Source organism: Streptopelia decaocto (genome assembly GCF_964273445.1).
Source record: "Streptopelia decaocto genome assembly, chromosome: 6".
In the NCBI taxonomy this organism is placed as follows: domain Eukaryota; kingdom Metazoa; phylum Chordata; class Aves; order Columbiformes; family Columbidae; genus Streptopelia; species Streptopelia decaocto.
Window position 1 is genome coordinate 29,994,820 of NC_138660.1, and position 14,352 is coordinate 30,009,171.

Below are 14,352 nucleotides of genomic sequence, written 5' to 3' on the forward strand. Positions count from 1 at the left end.
TAAAACCCGTCAGTTCCAGTGGGATCCTGCTGTGCTCTTTGCTGTGGCTGCCTCGCCGTCATCTCTGGGGTTTAAGGATCCTCGGTGGCTCGGGATCCTCCCCGGGACAAGGCGAGGAAGGAAGCGCAGGGAGGACGGGGCTGCGCATCCTGTACCCTTCAGAGGGGAGTGGCCACAAATAGCCGAGCGCAAAGGACGTAACGCTTTATATGTTTTAAGTCGGGCTGTTTGAACCTAGATAAACCCTCGGTTAAAGGAGAAGGGGCAGAGGATTGTGCGTAACTGCTTGAAACTGCCGGGGAGCTGGAGAACATCCGTCTCAAACGCTTTCCTTCAGATGACAAGAGGAAGGGAGAGCTGAGGTTACGCAACGGAGCTACAGCCTCTGAACTGGAGCTGCACAGGCTGCGGCCAGGAAGCAACTTTTGTAGAAAATACCATTTGCGATTGGGAGCAGGGATGCTATTTTCAGCATCCGTTCCTGCAAAACATACGTGTTTTTGTTATTCTTCGGCTTGTTAATTGGGCTCAGATGGAGGAATGCAGTTTGGGATCCATCCTTTGGATTGGCCAGGTGAGGCTAGAAGGTGCAACAAGGTGTTGATGTTTGATTTCAACGATGTGCTGTCTTTTGTGAGCAATGTTTCCGTTGCAGAAGGTAAGCTGTACATAGTGGGTTAATGTTTGTTTGTACAGTAGTAAGTGATATAGAGTGTATTTTAAATGAGTTGACATAATATTATGTATTATAATAATTACTTGCCATGGAATCTCAGCCTTGAAATCGTTAATTTACTTACCGGCTTTCCAGAAAAGGAGTGAGGCCTCAGGTGGTAAAATTTGTCTTCTCCTTTAAATGTGTCCTAATGCAGTTTTCAATTACTTTTAAGCATATCTTGGATACAAAGGAGAAAATTATTCAGTTCATTAGTTCAGTAAGTATTGTGCTACTTTAATGATTAGCCATGGAATTTTTTGTTTAGCATTTCTAGAATTGAAATGATTAGAGGTTACTCCTCTTAATAATGGGGTGCCTCGCACACATCATCTTCAGTGCCCAAGAATTTATTAACATTAACCTAACACGCTAAGGAGGAAGTCAGCATTTTAACAATCTGAGCTTAATTTAAAATTTTAAGTAAAGAATAAACAATACAAGCACTTCAAAAGATTTTGCATAAAACATCTTCCAAGAAAGGGCTGAAAAACGGAGGTTGGGATGTAAATCCCAAATGAGGATAACAGAATAATTCAGCAGTACAATGGTGTCACCAATGCGATTGATCTTTTCTGAGCTAAGCCGCGTGGATTTTTCAAGAGCTGTGAATTAGAATACGCATATATGGTGGTGAAAGATAAAAATTATGTATGATTAAAACCATTCAGTGACGCTGGGAGTCTGTTAAGCATCAACTTCTCACTGAGCTCTACATAAGCATCTTTATAAATGTGCTATAGAAAAGAGATCAAGGTGCAAAAGTTTAAAGCTCTTACATTGCTATAGGGAATTTTAAACTTTTTTCCTATGCAATAAGCAACCTGTGATGTTTCCACAATCGGAGGTTGTGACTTCTGTAATGTTTTTGGATTTGAAGAATAAAAACCCTTCGTATTGCTGCAGACAAGCTTTTTATCACATAAACTGACACTGCTGACCACAGAAGCTGGGACTGGAAAATGAGCACTTGTTTGCATATGACCTGTCTGTGCACTGGGACTGTACGGCGTCGTTCAGATATTAATTGGTAGCCATTCTTGGTTTTTAACTGTCTTATAGAAGACCGTATCTTATTTATTTGTTGATTTAAGATATGGAAGATGACTCTGTGGGGTGATGGATATCAGGTAGTTTATCCTTTTTTTCCCAAGACAGAAATAGGGAAAGCAGTAGGGCACAAAGAAGAAAACGTGAGCTGCGCAGAAGGCTCCCGATGGCAGATACTGGCTCAGCAGGGCTTTCAGCACCGTCTCCTGCAACTATACTGCATAGAAGGGAGTAGCAGTCGGTAAACCAGACCATCCAGACAGGCTGGAGAAATGGGCAAAGAGGAATCTCACCAAATTCTGAGGGAAATACCAAGTCCTACCCCTTGGGGACGCTTTGCAGATAATTTTATTGTGAAAATTAATTCTGCAAAAACGATCCCTTCTTCTTTCAATGCGCTGTTCATCCATTTATCCCATACCTTGGTATCTAACTTACATTTAAGGGTGGTGTAATGATGGTGAAGCCTGAAAGTAGAAAGAAATGAGTTCAATTCTTAATACCAGGTTTGGATAGTTCTTAGTAGTTAAAGAAAGAAAATGTTATTACTTGGAACACATTTGCTTTGCAGTGATTTCAAGGCGCACTACTCAGCGTGAAGTTCAACACAGTGATATGTTACTACCCGCTTTTCATGGTAGAACATAATATCTCACGTATGCTGGTTTGTGCAAGGGCTGTACCTTTGAAAAATGAGTTAATTTCTGTAATACTTTCTGTCTAAGAATTACTGGAGACAGAAAGACACTGTGCATCTTGCATTGTTTTCTTTCTTCCAGAGTGTAGCTTCACTGAACAAGAAACCAATGCAGTAAGACAGTATTTTGTTGCATATTTTATGTGCTGGGAAGGGATATTTATATCTACGTTTTGGCCCAGATTCTGGAACAGCTGCCAGTTTCACAAACAGCAACAATTATCTGCCTAAAAGGGGACTAGAACTTCTTGAAGTTGAAGTTCCCTATGGAAAATTAGCTATATAGTTCGATGTGTATATATATAATAATTCTATATCATTGTAAAGTGCCCGTATGTATATGTGTGTGTATACACGCGTACATACATCTATATGTTTTGGGGAAAAGGAGACATGAGGTAGTGGTAATTCTGACACCGCTTTTTGTGCTGAATATAATATAGCTGAATATAATATAGCTGAATATTTCTAAGACTATAATTGTTTAACTGGTTTTTATAAGCAAATTGCAGCAATATTGTGTACTTCAGTGTTGTCATGCGCTTTATTTTTTGCTGTTCAGTCTCTCGTTTTTGAAATCCATAAACTGAGGTTTGAAGTTTTATTTCCATATGCATTAGTGATGTTATTTTCTCCCTATGTGAATAGCATAAGAAAAGTAGAATAAAGGAACCCGATCAGCTGTTTCAGAGGAAAATCAAAGCTATCCAAACTATATTCTGTAATTTGAGTTGATGGCTGATGGTCTGTCACATTTTTGGTCCAGCTGTCTCCAGCGCCTTCTGTTGCGGTGGCAACGTGCCTGTGGGCAGAGTGGCCCTGATTTTGTCCCCATTGGTACAGAGGAGACTGTTCTTCATGAAAGGGCTGAAAATCCAGGCTGAAAATCCAAATGTTGCATTTTGTTCAATAATGTGTAAGAAAATGTTCTACTCTCTTGTAACCATCAGCTGAGAAGCTTAAATTCGGTTATGTAGGACCCTGTAAAAATGACCATTGGCTTCGTTACTGATTTTAAACAACAAAGAACAATTCCTTGTGCCTTAATGTTGGGAATTTCCCTGTTAAAGGCATATTTCATTGCTTCAGAGTTTCTCGATTTGTTGAACCATAAACGTAACATTTTTTATTCTTAGAATATACCCAATATCTGTCCTTCTGCTTAGAATTATGAACAGACTCCAATTGACTACAGAAGACCTAGAGCATGTTAAGGGAGGTGGGCTTTTTATTACATATACATCTTTATTTACTGAGGTGTAATGAGAACACTGAATAATTGAAAACGTTCTGTATTTCAGTTAATGGAATTTTAAAGTAATCTGCTTGCTTTTGGCAGCGGTGGTTTGGATAACCAAGTTCGTATGGTGAACCAAAGCAGACACCAGTGTAGTTTTGCTGGATATTAAGCTCTTATCTCGTGTCTTCCAAAGTTGTGCCTGTGAATGATAGAACTGGGGCCTTGGGTTAGGAAGGCACATTTGAAAATAAAAAAAAAAGGAAATAAATAAGCCAGAAGTGCATTGTTTCGGTTAGAGTGTTATTGTAAACAACACACAGATTTTGATGTAGGTTTTGTTTTACTCGTTTGTTTGTTTCGAGGCCCATGGGATGATTTACAGGCTGTACTTTGGGAGCCCCTCTTTATATTTCATTTTCTGAAAAAAAAAAGAAATACACAGGTGAGATACAGCTTTGTTTCCTCTGGAAGTTTTTTGCTGTAATGAAGAATAGGTATGTGTATTTTAAGTTTTTACTGCCTGTGTGCCTGACTTCACGGTGCACACAGTTTATGCCCCATCTTGTTGATTCCACACACACAAAGTTGTGCTTGCGGGTGTTAAATGCTGAAGGATCACAGGCATTAGGAGAACCCTCCTGTCCCTTCTCATTGTTAGAATGATGGGACTATTTTGGACTCGTTGAGGTGTTCAGACCACAGCTTTCTAACAATTTTCCAAGTCTCCCCTGCCTGAAGGCATAAAAATGTCAGTGCCTTGTCTGGGCCACCTCTTGGCTTGAGGAATCACCCAAGTTCAGCATGTGTCTGGTAGCATTTTTTTGGTGGGCTGGGAATGTACAGACTGCACTAAAGATTGCAGAATGCCCTCAAATATATGTAATAAAATGGAAGTTCTATTTTGTTCTGTTGTGTTTTTTTTTAATTTAAGGCTAATGGTTATCAAGTACTGGCAAGAATTAGGTGGTTGTATTTGAAGCCACAGGTATTAAGGTCACAGGTATTTAATTAAGAATCAGTTGCCTATGAATGTAGTTGTACAATGTTTTGATGTGTATTTCCAAAGAACTTCATGTACCAGAGAAGTTAAGTTGGATTTATGTTGGCTTCCTTTGGCTCATCATAACTAACCTTTGTGCCCTTTCAAATAATTCCCCCCTCTTTGTTCCCCCCTCTTCAGTGTTGTGAGTGCCTGAAAACCAGCTGGTAAATAAAAAACAAACCCTAAGACTTTTTTGGTCACTGTTAGGACAAAAAGCATAGTTCTTGAGGTTTAAACACAGCTATTGCTCAGCTGACCTGTAGGTGCCGTTTGCTTCTCAGTTCTCCTCTTTTGAATGTATTTTGCTGAATTGCTCATTTGTGTCCCTGGCTTATGAAATGACAGTGCTGCCTTATGTGTCAGGAAACTGCAGGTGTCAGATTTTTTCAGTGTATGCATAAAAATACTCTCTAGTTTCTACAATGTAGGAATAGATGAAAAACTGATGTAGGTCCTGATACCTGTATTTGCAATTCCATACTTTCTAGCTAAGGAATGAATGCTAGATTTTCCCATCACGGAGCGGTGTGATAACCCTGTGCTGAAGCTGTAGTCAGCTCTATGTTCACAACAGACTCTCCAGTGAGTCAGGGAACTTTGGGAATGTCATTCTTTACCTTGGCAGGTCACCTCTTCCAGGAAACCATGTATTTACTTTGGCTGTGTGTACGTCTGCTCGCTCTGCGTAAACTGATCTAAGTATCAACTATAAAAGAGAAGCCATTTATCTTTTGCTAGTTAGTTTATTTTTTTAAACAAAAGGTGGTTGTTGTTTCTCGGCCTCTTGAACTGAACAGGAGTTTAAAATAAGACAAAACCTAAGTACTACTTAACTAATTTTTTTTTCTTTCCTCTTTCAGATGAGAACTCACCAGCCAATTTCTGGGATTCCAAGAATCGGGGAGTGACTGGCACACAAAAAGGACAGATTGTATGGCGAATTGAACCTGGCCCCTATTTTATGGAATGTAAGTACCTGTTTACCCGGTGTAAGGCAGACATGCCTTTGGGTCAGGGCAAGTCAGTAGCACCGCACTTGATATCTGTTTTGTCAAACCCTCTGATAAACCAAAGGAACTGATCGCGTTGCCCTAAGGGGCCGCATTTTCCAGTGCATTTGCTGGCCATTCTAAAAAATGGAGTTGAGCTTAGATGTACGTTTGTATTCTTAAGTGTTCTTAAGCAGCGTGCTTCGTTAAAAGGGAGGAAGAAATTGCCTCGCGCAATAAGGTCCCTTCCCAAGAAGTTTAAAATTTCAGCTGGACAAACATTAACGGTAAGTACACCAAAAGGAGAAAGTAATAAGCTAGTAGTGCTTCCTAATGTTTGTTAGTATGCAGCACAGGTTAGATCTGACTCTAGGAAGTGCCAGACTCCTGTGCAGTTGCATCGGTATTTCTCAGCTGAAGTCCTTGCAAGTATTTTTCAAATACTTTATATTTTCTTCAGTCTGTGCCTTTGGAACTCATCCTCCTCATAGCAGTTTCATTAGGTTAGAACAAATGCCAGTTCTGTAAAATGTATAGCAATGGCCAAAGATGATGTATATCATGTTTATACAGGTTTGTGCTTATAATCATTGTCATAGGAAAAAACCCACTTATTTCCATAATACTTACGACACAAAATATTAAACTTGCATGATAATAATAGAGTAATAGTAGGTCAGTTAAAATGAAAATTAAGTATTCTGGATTATGAGGTTCCTATTTGCTTCTGTTTTGTATAACTGTATGTTTCTACTGATAACCCCCATCCTTCAACCTGTATTAGGTATCTTCCAACAGTATTCACCATTCTTAACAGAATATTAACATCTCTTCGTTTCATATTTCTGTGTACACGTATGCACATATATGTGCATTTGTGCACACGTAGATATGCCTCTGCCTATAACGTCTATTAAATGGTATAATGTCTATTAAAATGTCAATTTGAAAAAATAAAGCAATACTGCATATTCAAGTAAACTGAATATAGAACTAATAACTATCCACTCTCAGTTTCAAATCCTCGCAAGGGACAAAGTCCAGCTCCCCTTGACAAGCAGGCGCTGTCCCGAAGCTGTCACCTTGAGACAACGCAAGTGGCTCTGAACTGCAGAGCCAAGCGTTCCAGAGGCAGGTGCTCCTCTCTCTGTGCCCTGGGGAAAGAGCAGAAGTGCCATGTAAGCATGAAAGGGACCTCTGTCGTTCTAGAGATTCAAGAAGGTGAATTTAAGCATCAGTGTGGCCGAGATGGCGTTTCCTTACTCACGTAGTAAAGGTGGCTTTGAAATGTCTTGCTCTGAGGCTTTGCTAAAATGTGTGGGAAGGAAAACAGTGACTCGGTGGCTGCCTGTGTGAAGTATGGAAGGACTGCTGAACGTGACTGCAGCTCTGCAGTTTGCAACTGTAAAAGGAAAGAACAAATTCAAGGAGTATTATTCTGAACAAGTGTCAATAGTGTGAACATGCAACACAACTTAATGCTTTTGTGTTTGGTGCGGTCATCTGGTTGCCATTGGGCTGTTTAGCTCCTTAAGGACGTCAGGACCTTTAGTCTGTGGTGCAGGAGGCACTGCAGTTCCCCTAGGAGTGATATTAGATGACGGAGTGTTTCTCTGTGAGCTTAGGACAGCAGGGGCTCCCCTTGGGGCATCGTGGTGGGACAGAGATGATGGTGTTCCTTACGGAGAGCAGAGTTAGCAGAAAAGTGGAGTGAAATGGTCCGTGGAAAGGCTGGTCATAGAAAAAGCCAGCCCTTCCTCCCGTGGCAGGGAGGCACCGGCACCGTTTGGCACTGTGAATGGTGCTGTGCTCGTACTTGACTCCCTGCCTGGTCCTGCCTGGCTGATCAGTAAAGCACAGGCCAAGAGCCTCCTTTGGGACTGGACTGGGCTGGTATTTATCAGTTATAGTCTTGGTCCTATGAGTATTAATTACAGTATCCACAATAAACACGTTCACCTACTTTACCTGTAGCGTAAAGCCTTCGTTGTTATAAATAACAGTCAATGTCTCAGTCACTACTGTGAGTGGAATAGAAATACATTGATTTGCATATAATTTTTTTGCTGGTGCTGTGGCTTTGTGTCTTGCACAGTAATCCATAGTGGCAGCTGTTGGGAGTCATCCAGAGGCTGCCAGTCTTGTCACATCAATCTTTTCCAGATCACTGTGGAGATGTTTGTGGTTAAATTCCTTGTGGTGCCACACGGTGATACCCAGACGCAGTGACTGCGCAGATGCTGTCTGCTTTGTACTTAAAACTGCAGGTTTGTGGTATGAGTAGCCTATGAGATACATGCAGAAAATGTGGTAGTATGTGTGTCTGCATTACACGGGGGTTATGCTACAAGTGAGGTTTCATATGGAATTCTCTGTATTCAGTTGCTATTTCCATGAAATTATAACTTTTACAAAAACAGTGTATGGAGCCTGAAACTGCCATATTTTGTAGGGAGCAAAGCGGACTCCCAGCTCGCTTTTTTGTTAAAAAACCTCATACATATTGAAGGAAAAATGTCAGTTTAATAATTGAACTTTATGTGCTTTTAGCTTTTTAGGGCTGCTGTAGCTGAGTTGTTGTTACTAGAGATATGAGCACAGTTTAGTATTTTTAGTGGTTTTGACCAAAGTGGTCAATCTTAATGAATGTTCAGTGCTCTGGAGTGGTTATTGTCCCTGCCCTATTTATAAACACATTCACTGAGTTACAAATACCTCTATTATTCTTCTGTTATTTATATCTATTGTCTCTTAACAGCTATTTTTTGAGTATCACAAATAACTGCAACGCAATCAGTTCTCGTCGGTTTTTTACATTTGCGGCAAGCCTTGTTGACTTCCTTAAGCACGTAATACCCCCAGTGTTTTGTTTTCAAGGTTAGATTGCCGTAAAATGCTTTGCCAAACTGGGATATGATGGGCAACGCTGGTGACTGTAAATAAGAGTGTCTGGGAGTGCCAGCAGGTGAGCGGGGCCGGCAGGGACATGTGGGCTCTGGCATCTCAACAACCATTTGCCCAAGGAGTTTCCTTTGAAGCAGCTTAGATGAAAAGAGAGCACTGAGACATAAACATTTTCTGTCATTGATCCTAGTTTATCTAAAAAGCTTTCTCTAAGTCTGCTGAAGTCACTTGCTAGGTTGTTGGGTTTTTTAAATCATTCTATTAAATAAACTCTGTGATATCCTTGCTGAAGAAGATGGTGAGTTCCCAATGGGAAGTAATCAAAAAGGTACATGGTTAAAGTGATGCAGAGGATAGACTGCTAAATGTCAAAAAATTGGTTTAACCCAGTGCCTTTTCCCTGGATTGCATCTCCCTTTAGAGCTTTGAAAGCCTGGACGTGAGCGACTTAATTTGTTCTAGTGCCAAAGTTTTCTTAAGTAGGTTTTGCGGAATACAATCTCATATTTTTCAGCGTTCATGTGATGTCAGCTTTCTCCTCGTTCAGTGTTGAGTATATCTGGAGCAAACTGTTCTTAAGCAAAAACATTTGTTTTCCTGAATTATCAGTCTCCTGGAAAGAACGCATTCTTCTAGAATTATGTTCATGTGTTTATGTATTCCAAGTTTATGTATTCTGAGTATCTTTCTGTCCTGAAGCAATTATTTTGATGGACAAAGTTAAAGTATTGAAGGTGGTAAAAAGGTAGTTAAAATGGGGTACTGGAGGGAATTACTGATGTTTTAAAGCAAGCTGTTATTCGGCATAAGCTGATCTCATTATTGAAGAGGCAGGAGTGCATGGTCCATAGGGGGAAGTACAACACTATAATTTCATGCAGGAGTTCCTTTGAAATTCAAATGTCAATGTTTGACTCCCAAAAGCCTTTGTTAATTCCAACATTTTTATGTAACAGATCTGAACTATAAAACTACGGTTATAAAACGATAACAGCTACTGCCTTCCAAAGAAGGGGCTTATGGTTTTATGGAGAATTCACGTTAATTAACATCTATATCACTTTCTGTATGACTGTGTGATAATTTCTAGAGAATCATAGATACCCCAATTCTATTTTTGTCTTATTTTTAAGTGAAGAAGGAATTTCTTGTGGTCTGTATGATGTCTGGAGGAATGTCAGCGATAATGGGGCATGTGTGGTATCAAGACCACAGAGATAGGCACAGTCATTCCCCCCTCCTATTTTTTGTTCTGAAATGTAATATTTTTCTGGGGAAACTGTGTAGGTGACGCGTGCTGTTGAGCAGTTTGTTGTATGCAACACATCTGAGGAAACCTGTGTATTAATACAGTATTGAACTCAGCTCTCTAAATATTAAAGTCCCGTTTTTATGGGGCCGTATTTCTAGGTGGTAGGCTGAGATGTATTCTGGTGGGAATAGCCACAGATACCTGTTTTCTAGACATCTGGAGCTCAGGAATCCATCAGTCATCAAGAAAAAAATATTCTAATCAACATTTTTTCTGATGCCACAGTACAAGAAGTGTCAAAATGTGAGATTCTCCACTGGTTTGAATGGTTGGGGTTCTGCTGAGATTTCTTTGAAGTGTTAACTGCAATTTCCAGTATTGTTAGCCACGGAAAATATTACTTAGGTGTCTCTGGTCCTGTGAAGGGATTGTATTCTTGCTATACACAAGATCCAACCTCGTAGACACATAACGACCCTGGCAATGTCTGCATGCTTCTGGTGGGCGGCCCATTTTACAATTTTGTGCTGAATTTCAAGCACAGCTTCTCTTGGGTTAATCCCACAGCCACGGTTCTATCAGCTCTGCCTTTCCTCTGCATAGCACTGTGTAAACCCAAACCAAAGCAGTGCTGCTTCTGCTGGGAACTAGGAGAAAAGGTCTCCACGCTGGGGTTTTAAGTGCTCTGCATTTTCTAATTATTCAATATATTCATCAATGATTTGGATGAGGGAATAGAGTGACAGCAGGTTTGCTGATGACACCAAGCTGGGAGGAGTGGCTGACACGCCAGAGGCTGTGCTGCCATCCAGAGACCTGGACAGGCTGGAGAGTTGGGCAGGGAAAAATTGAATGAAATATAACAAGGGCAAGTGTAGAGTCTGTCATCTGGGCAGGAACAACCCCAGGTTCCAGTATAAGGTGGGGGGTGACCTATTAGAGAGGGGGGGGAAAGGGGAAAGGGACCTGGGGGTCCTGGTGGACAGCAGGGTGACCATGAGCCAGCACTGGGCCCTTGTGGCCAGGGAGGCCAATGGTACCTGGGGTGGATTAGAAGGGGGTTGGTTAGTAGGTCAGAGATGTTCTCCTGCCCCTCTGCTCTGCCCTGGGGAGACCACACCTGGAATATTGTGTCCAGTTGTGGCCCTTCAGTTCCAGCAGGACAGGGAACTGCTGGAGAGAGTCCAGTGCAGCCACCAAGATGCTGAAGGGAGTGGAGCATCTCCCGTGTGAGGAAAGGCTGAGGGAGCTGGGGCTCTGGAGCTGGACAAGAGGAGACTGAGGGGGGACTCATTCCTGGGGATCAATATGGAAAGGGGGAGTGTCAGGAGGATGGAGCCAGGCTCTTCTCTGTGACAACCAGTGGTAGGACAAGGGGCAATGGGTGCAAACTGGAACACAAAAGGTTCCACTTAAATTTGAGAAGAAACTTCCTCCTGGTGAGGGTGGCAGAGCCTGGCCCAGGCTGCCCAGGGGGGTTGTGGAGTCTCCTTCTCTGCAGACATTCCAACCCGCCTGGACAACTTCCTGTGTAACCTCATCTGGGTGTTCCTGCTCCATGGGGGGATTGCACTGGATGAGCTTTCCAGGTCCCTTCCAACCCCTGACATTCTGTGCTTATTTCTAGCAATTAGTCCTGAAGCTGCATTGCATAGTCCTGAATACATTTCATCCCAGCTTTTTGGGGAATGTGCGTGTCAGTGTAGTGAGAATATATAACAAACTCCCCTCCATCATCATATTATTGACTGTTTGTGGACAGAAGCAGCAGCTGATACCTTTTCTATTGCTGGGTTCTTTTCAGAAGTGATGAACTGAGAGAAGGCATTCAGTGACAACAGACTGAATTCACTGCACCTCCAGAAACTCTGAAAAATAAAGTTTGGGTTGCAATAAAGCTGAGCAGTGTAGCTGCAAAGTAGAAGTTTTGGTGAAATGGTTCATAGTCTTACCGTGCTCTCATACAGTCATAATGCATTCCCAGGGTGATTAAGAGATGCTCAAGGCTTGAGTCCTGGTTACTTGACATGCATTTTACAATATGGAGAGTCCAGTACTTTGTATAAATCCTGCCAGCTTTTGCAAGTGCTGAAACTCCAGTTTTATGTGAGCTACAAATCCTTGCATGTCCATTTGGATGTAAGTATTGTTGGTAGGTCAACAAAATTTCTCATTTTAGGGAGAACCTACTGGTCCCGAACCATAATTTTTAGGTCTGATACATCATTCCAGGTGATAAGAAATCCGGTTTGCGTTTTGGATTTTGCTGTAAAGCGTTTGGTAAATAGAGAATAAATGTTGACCTGTAACTGCAGCAAATTTAAAAGTAAATAAATGATCCTTTGTGGCTGAGCCAGCTTGCAGGATGGATTTCTGATCCTTCTGAGCAGGGATAAGAGAGTATTTTATCTCGCAGTAATGAAATAGCGCAGCTCTGTAGGAATCCTGCTGTATGTCTCAAAGCCTTACACAACACATTGCAGGTTTGTATTTTAGAACTACTGACATATCGTTAAACCAAGTCAGAGGAGCTGAACTGCTAAAATTTTCATGCGCCCGCTCTGGTTTGTGTGAGCTGGCTGCTGTAATTCCTGCCTGCCTGTGGCCATTGCTGCACCTAGAAGTAAATCCTCATCAACCTCACGCCGAAGAGTTATCCCAACAAAGAAGGAAAACAGAGAGATTGTTCCAGATAGGGAAGATCCCACAGGATCAAGGGCAGCTGTAATTCCAGCTGTTCTGCTGAAAGAACACAGAGGAACAACAGCAGAGGTCAGGCTTCAGCTGAACATAACACTCTCTTGTGTGCAGTAAATGCAAAAAAAGCAGTTGCTTTAACTATTTTATAGATTACCAAGATAGAATACCTTTAGTACCACCTCTCTGTGGTGGAGACAAGTAGACAAGTCCCATTTTCATACGATTAAATAATTTAAGAATAAAACACGTGTAATTATTTTTATTTGCAACTTGCAAATCTGCTGAAAAAATACTAATTCATGTTAATCCTATTATGTTGAAATGAACTTGTCTTCAGAGATGAATACTGATCTCGTTTCCTTCCCTCTGGACCGATACAAGATATACACAAGTGGCTCTGTGTGAATTGTGGCTCGTGACTGCTCGGATAATTCCTACCCCAGAGCGACCATGGACATCTCGCTGGAAAAAATGAGCCATTGTTTTTTTTACTGACTGGGTGGAAATATAGTTAAAATTAACAATTTTTTTTAAAAAAAGGCAGCATTTACCAGCTTTTTAGTGAAAAACGCTATTCAGACTGTCTTTGAGACAGATTCCCAATTTTCTACAGGTTGAGAGAAAAATATATGTCAGTTACAGTTATTGCATGTTTTTACAACGAAGGTGAATCTGCCCAAACTGGGGCTCTGGGAACAGAAGTGAACCATGACTTCCATTATCTCTCTTTTGCCTTTGGGTCGGCCGTGAAGGGTTTAATGCCATTTTTCTTCTGTTTTCCAGCTGAAATAAAGATCTGTTTTAAATACTACCATGGGGTTAGTGGAGCCCTCCGAGCTACGACTCCATGCATCACTGTGAAAAACCCTGCTGTGATGGTAGGTTTAGCCTGTTTAATATTAACTGTCAGACACACCTATTGATATGTCTCCTACTTTAACCACTAACTGCAGTTTTTGCAGAAAAAAAAAAAAATCATTAACATTGTAAAATGCTTTTTGTGGTTTTGTGTTTTTTGTGGTAGAACGACATTAAAATGACTGAGCTTAGCTGGAATCTTTTACGCTAAGGACTTAGTTTTGCTTGCTTTTCATTTTGCAGCTTACAGTTTGCTGTGTTTTAACACCATAGTATAAATTTCTTCACACTGGTTATCTAACTCAAGCTGAATCCTTATTAAAAGTCTCAATTTCTTTTTATTATTTGTTAACATTAAAAATGAAATTGTTGCTGAAATAGCAACTGTTAGTATCAAAATGAGACTTGTCAAAAATCGGCTTTTTCAGAAGTTGTTGATTTTTTGGAGTGTTTGATAATTCACTGGCTACTGAGAACTTTTATCCATATCTCTTGGATCTCTGTGTTCTTGTTGCACAGTAAATTATCTATTTGTGGAAGGTGACAAAAGTTGCATGTGCTGTCCCTGGCCAGCTCAGTGCGTTGATATATATATTACCGATCTACACTGTTGATTTCATTTTACAAAAGGGAAAGCTGTAAGAAAATACAGTCTCCTTTTCTCAGATTTAATAGTGTCTGCATATCTTTAGCCTGTACATGTTTGGAAGATTCCAAGTGCTGCTGTATTAGCACTGCAGGGCAGAAATAATAGATATTTTCTAGAAACAAATGCTGTAGCTTTTCCTGTCCATAGTAAGATGTGGTAGTTGGTCAGGTTCTTCTCCTCCGTAATATCTGACAGTTGCGTTATCATCCTCAAGCATATACAAGGCAGACAGAGACTTCTGTGGTATATTTAATTG

The 14,352-nt window shown here is 40.9% G+C and overlaps 1 protein-coding gene across 10 annotated transcripts in view; it reads left to right on the forward strand.

The window, feature by feature from the left end:
* HECW2 (HECT, C2 and WW domain containing E3 ubiquitin protein ligase 2) overlaps positions 1 to 14,352 on the forward strand; it is a 113,707-nt gene that overhangs the window by 49,092 nt on the left and 50,263 nt on the right. For 9 of the 10 annotated variants that reach the window (XR_014184445.1, XR_014184446.1, XR_014184447.1 and 6 more), the window contains 2 exons: positions 5,605 to 5,712; positions 13,373 to 13,467. Coding sequence is in view for 4 of the 10 variants with exons in the window: in XM_082056592.1 (XP_081912718.1) it covers positions 5,605 to 5,712; positions 13,373 to 13,467 (203 nt within the window). In the remaining 6 variants the exon portion in view is untranslated. Of the gene's footprint in view, positions 1 to 229; positions 575 to 5,604; positions 5,713 to 13,372; positions 13,468 to 14,352 lie in introns of those variants that run through there. The other variant, XM_082056589.1, reaches the window with a different exon arrangement.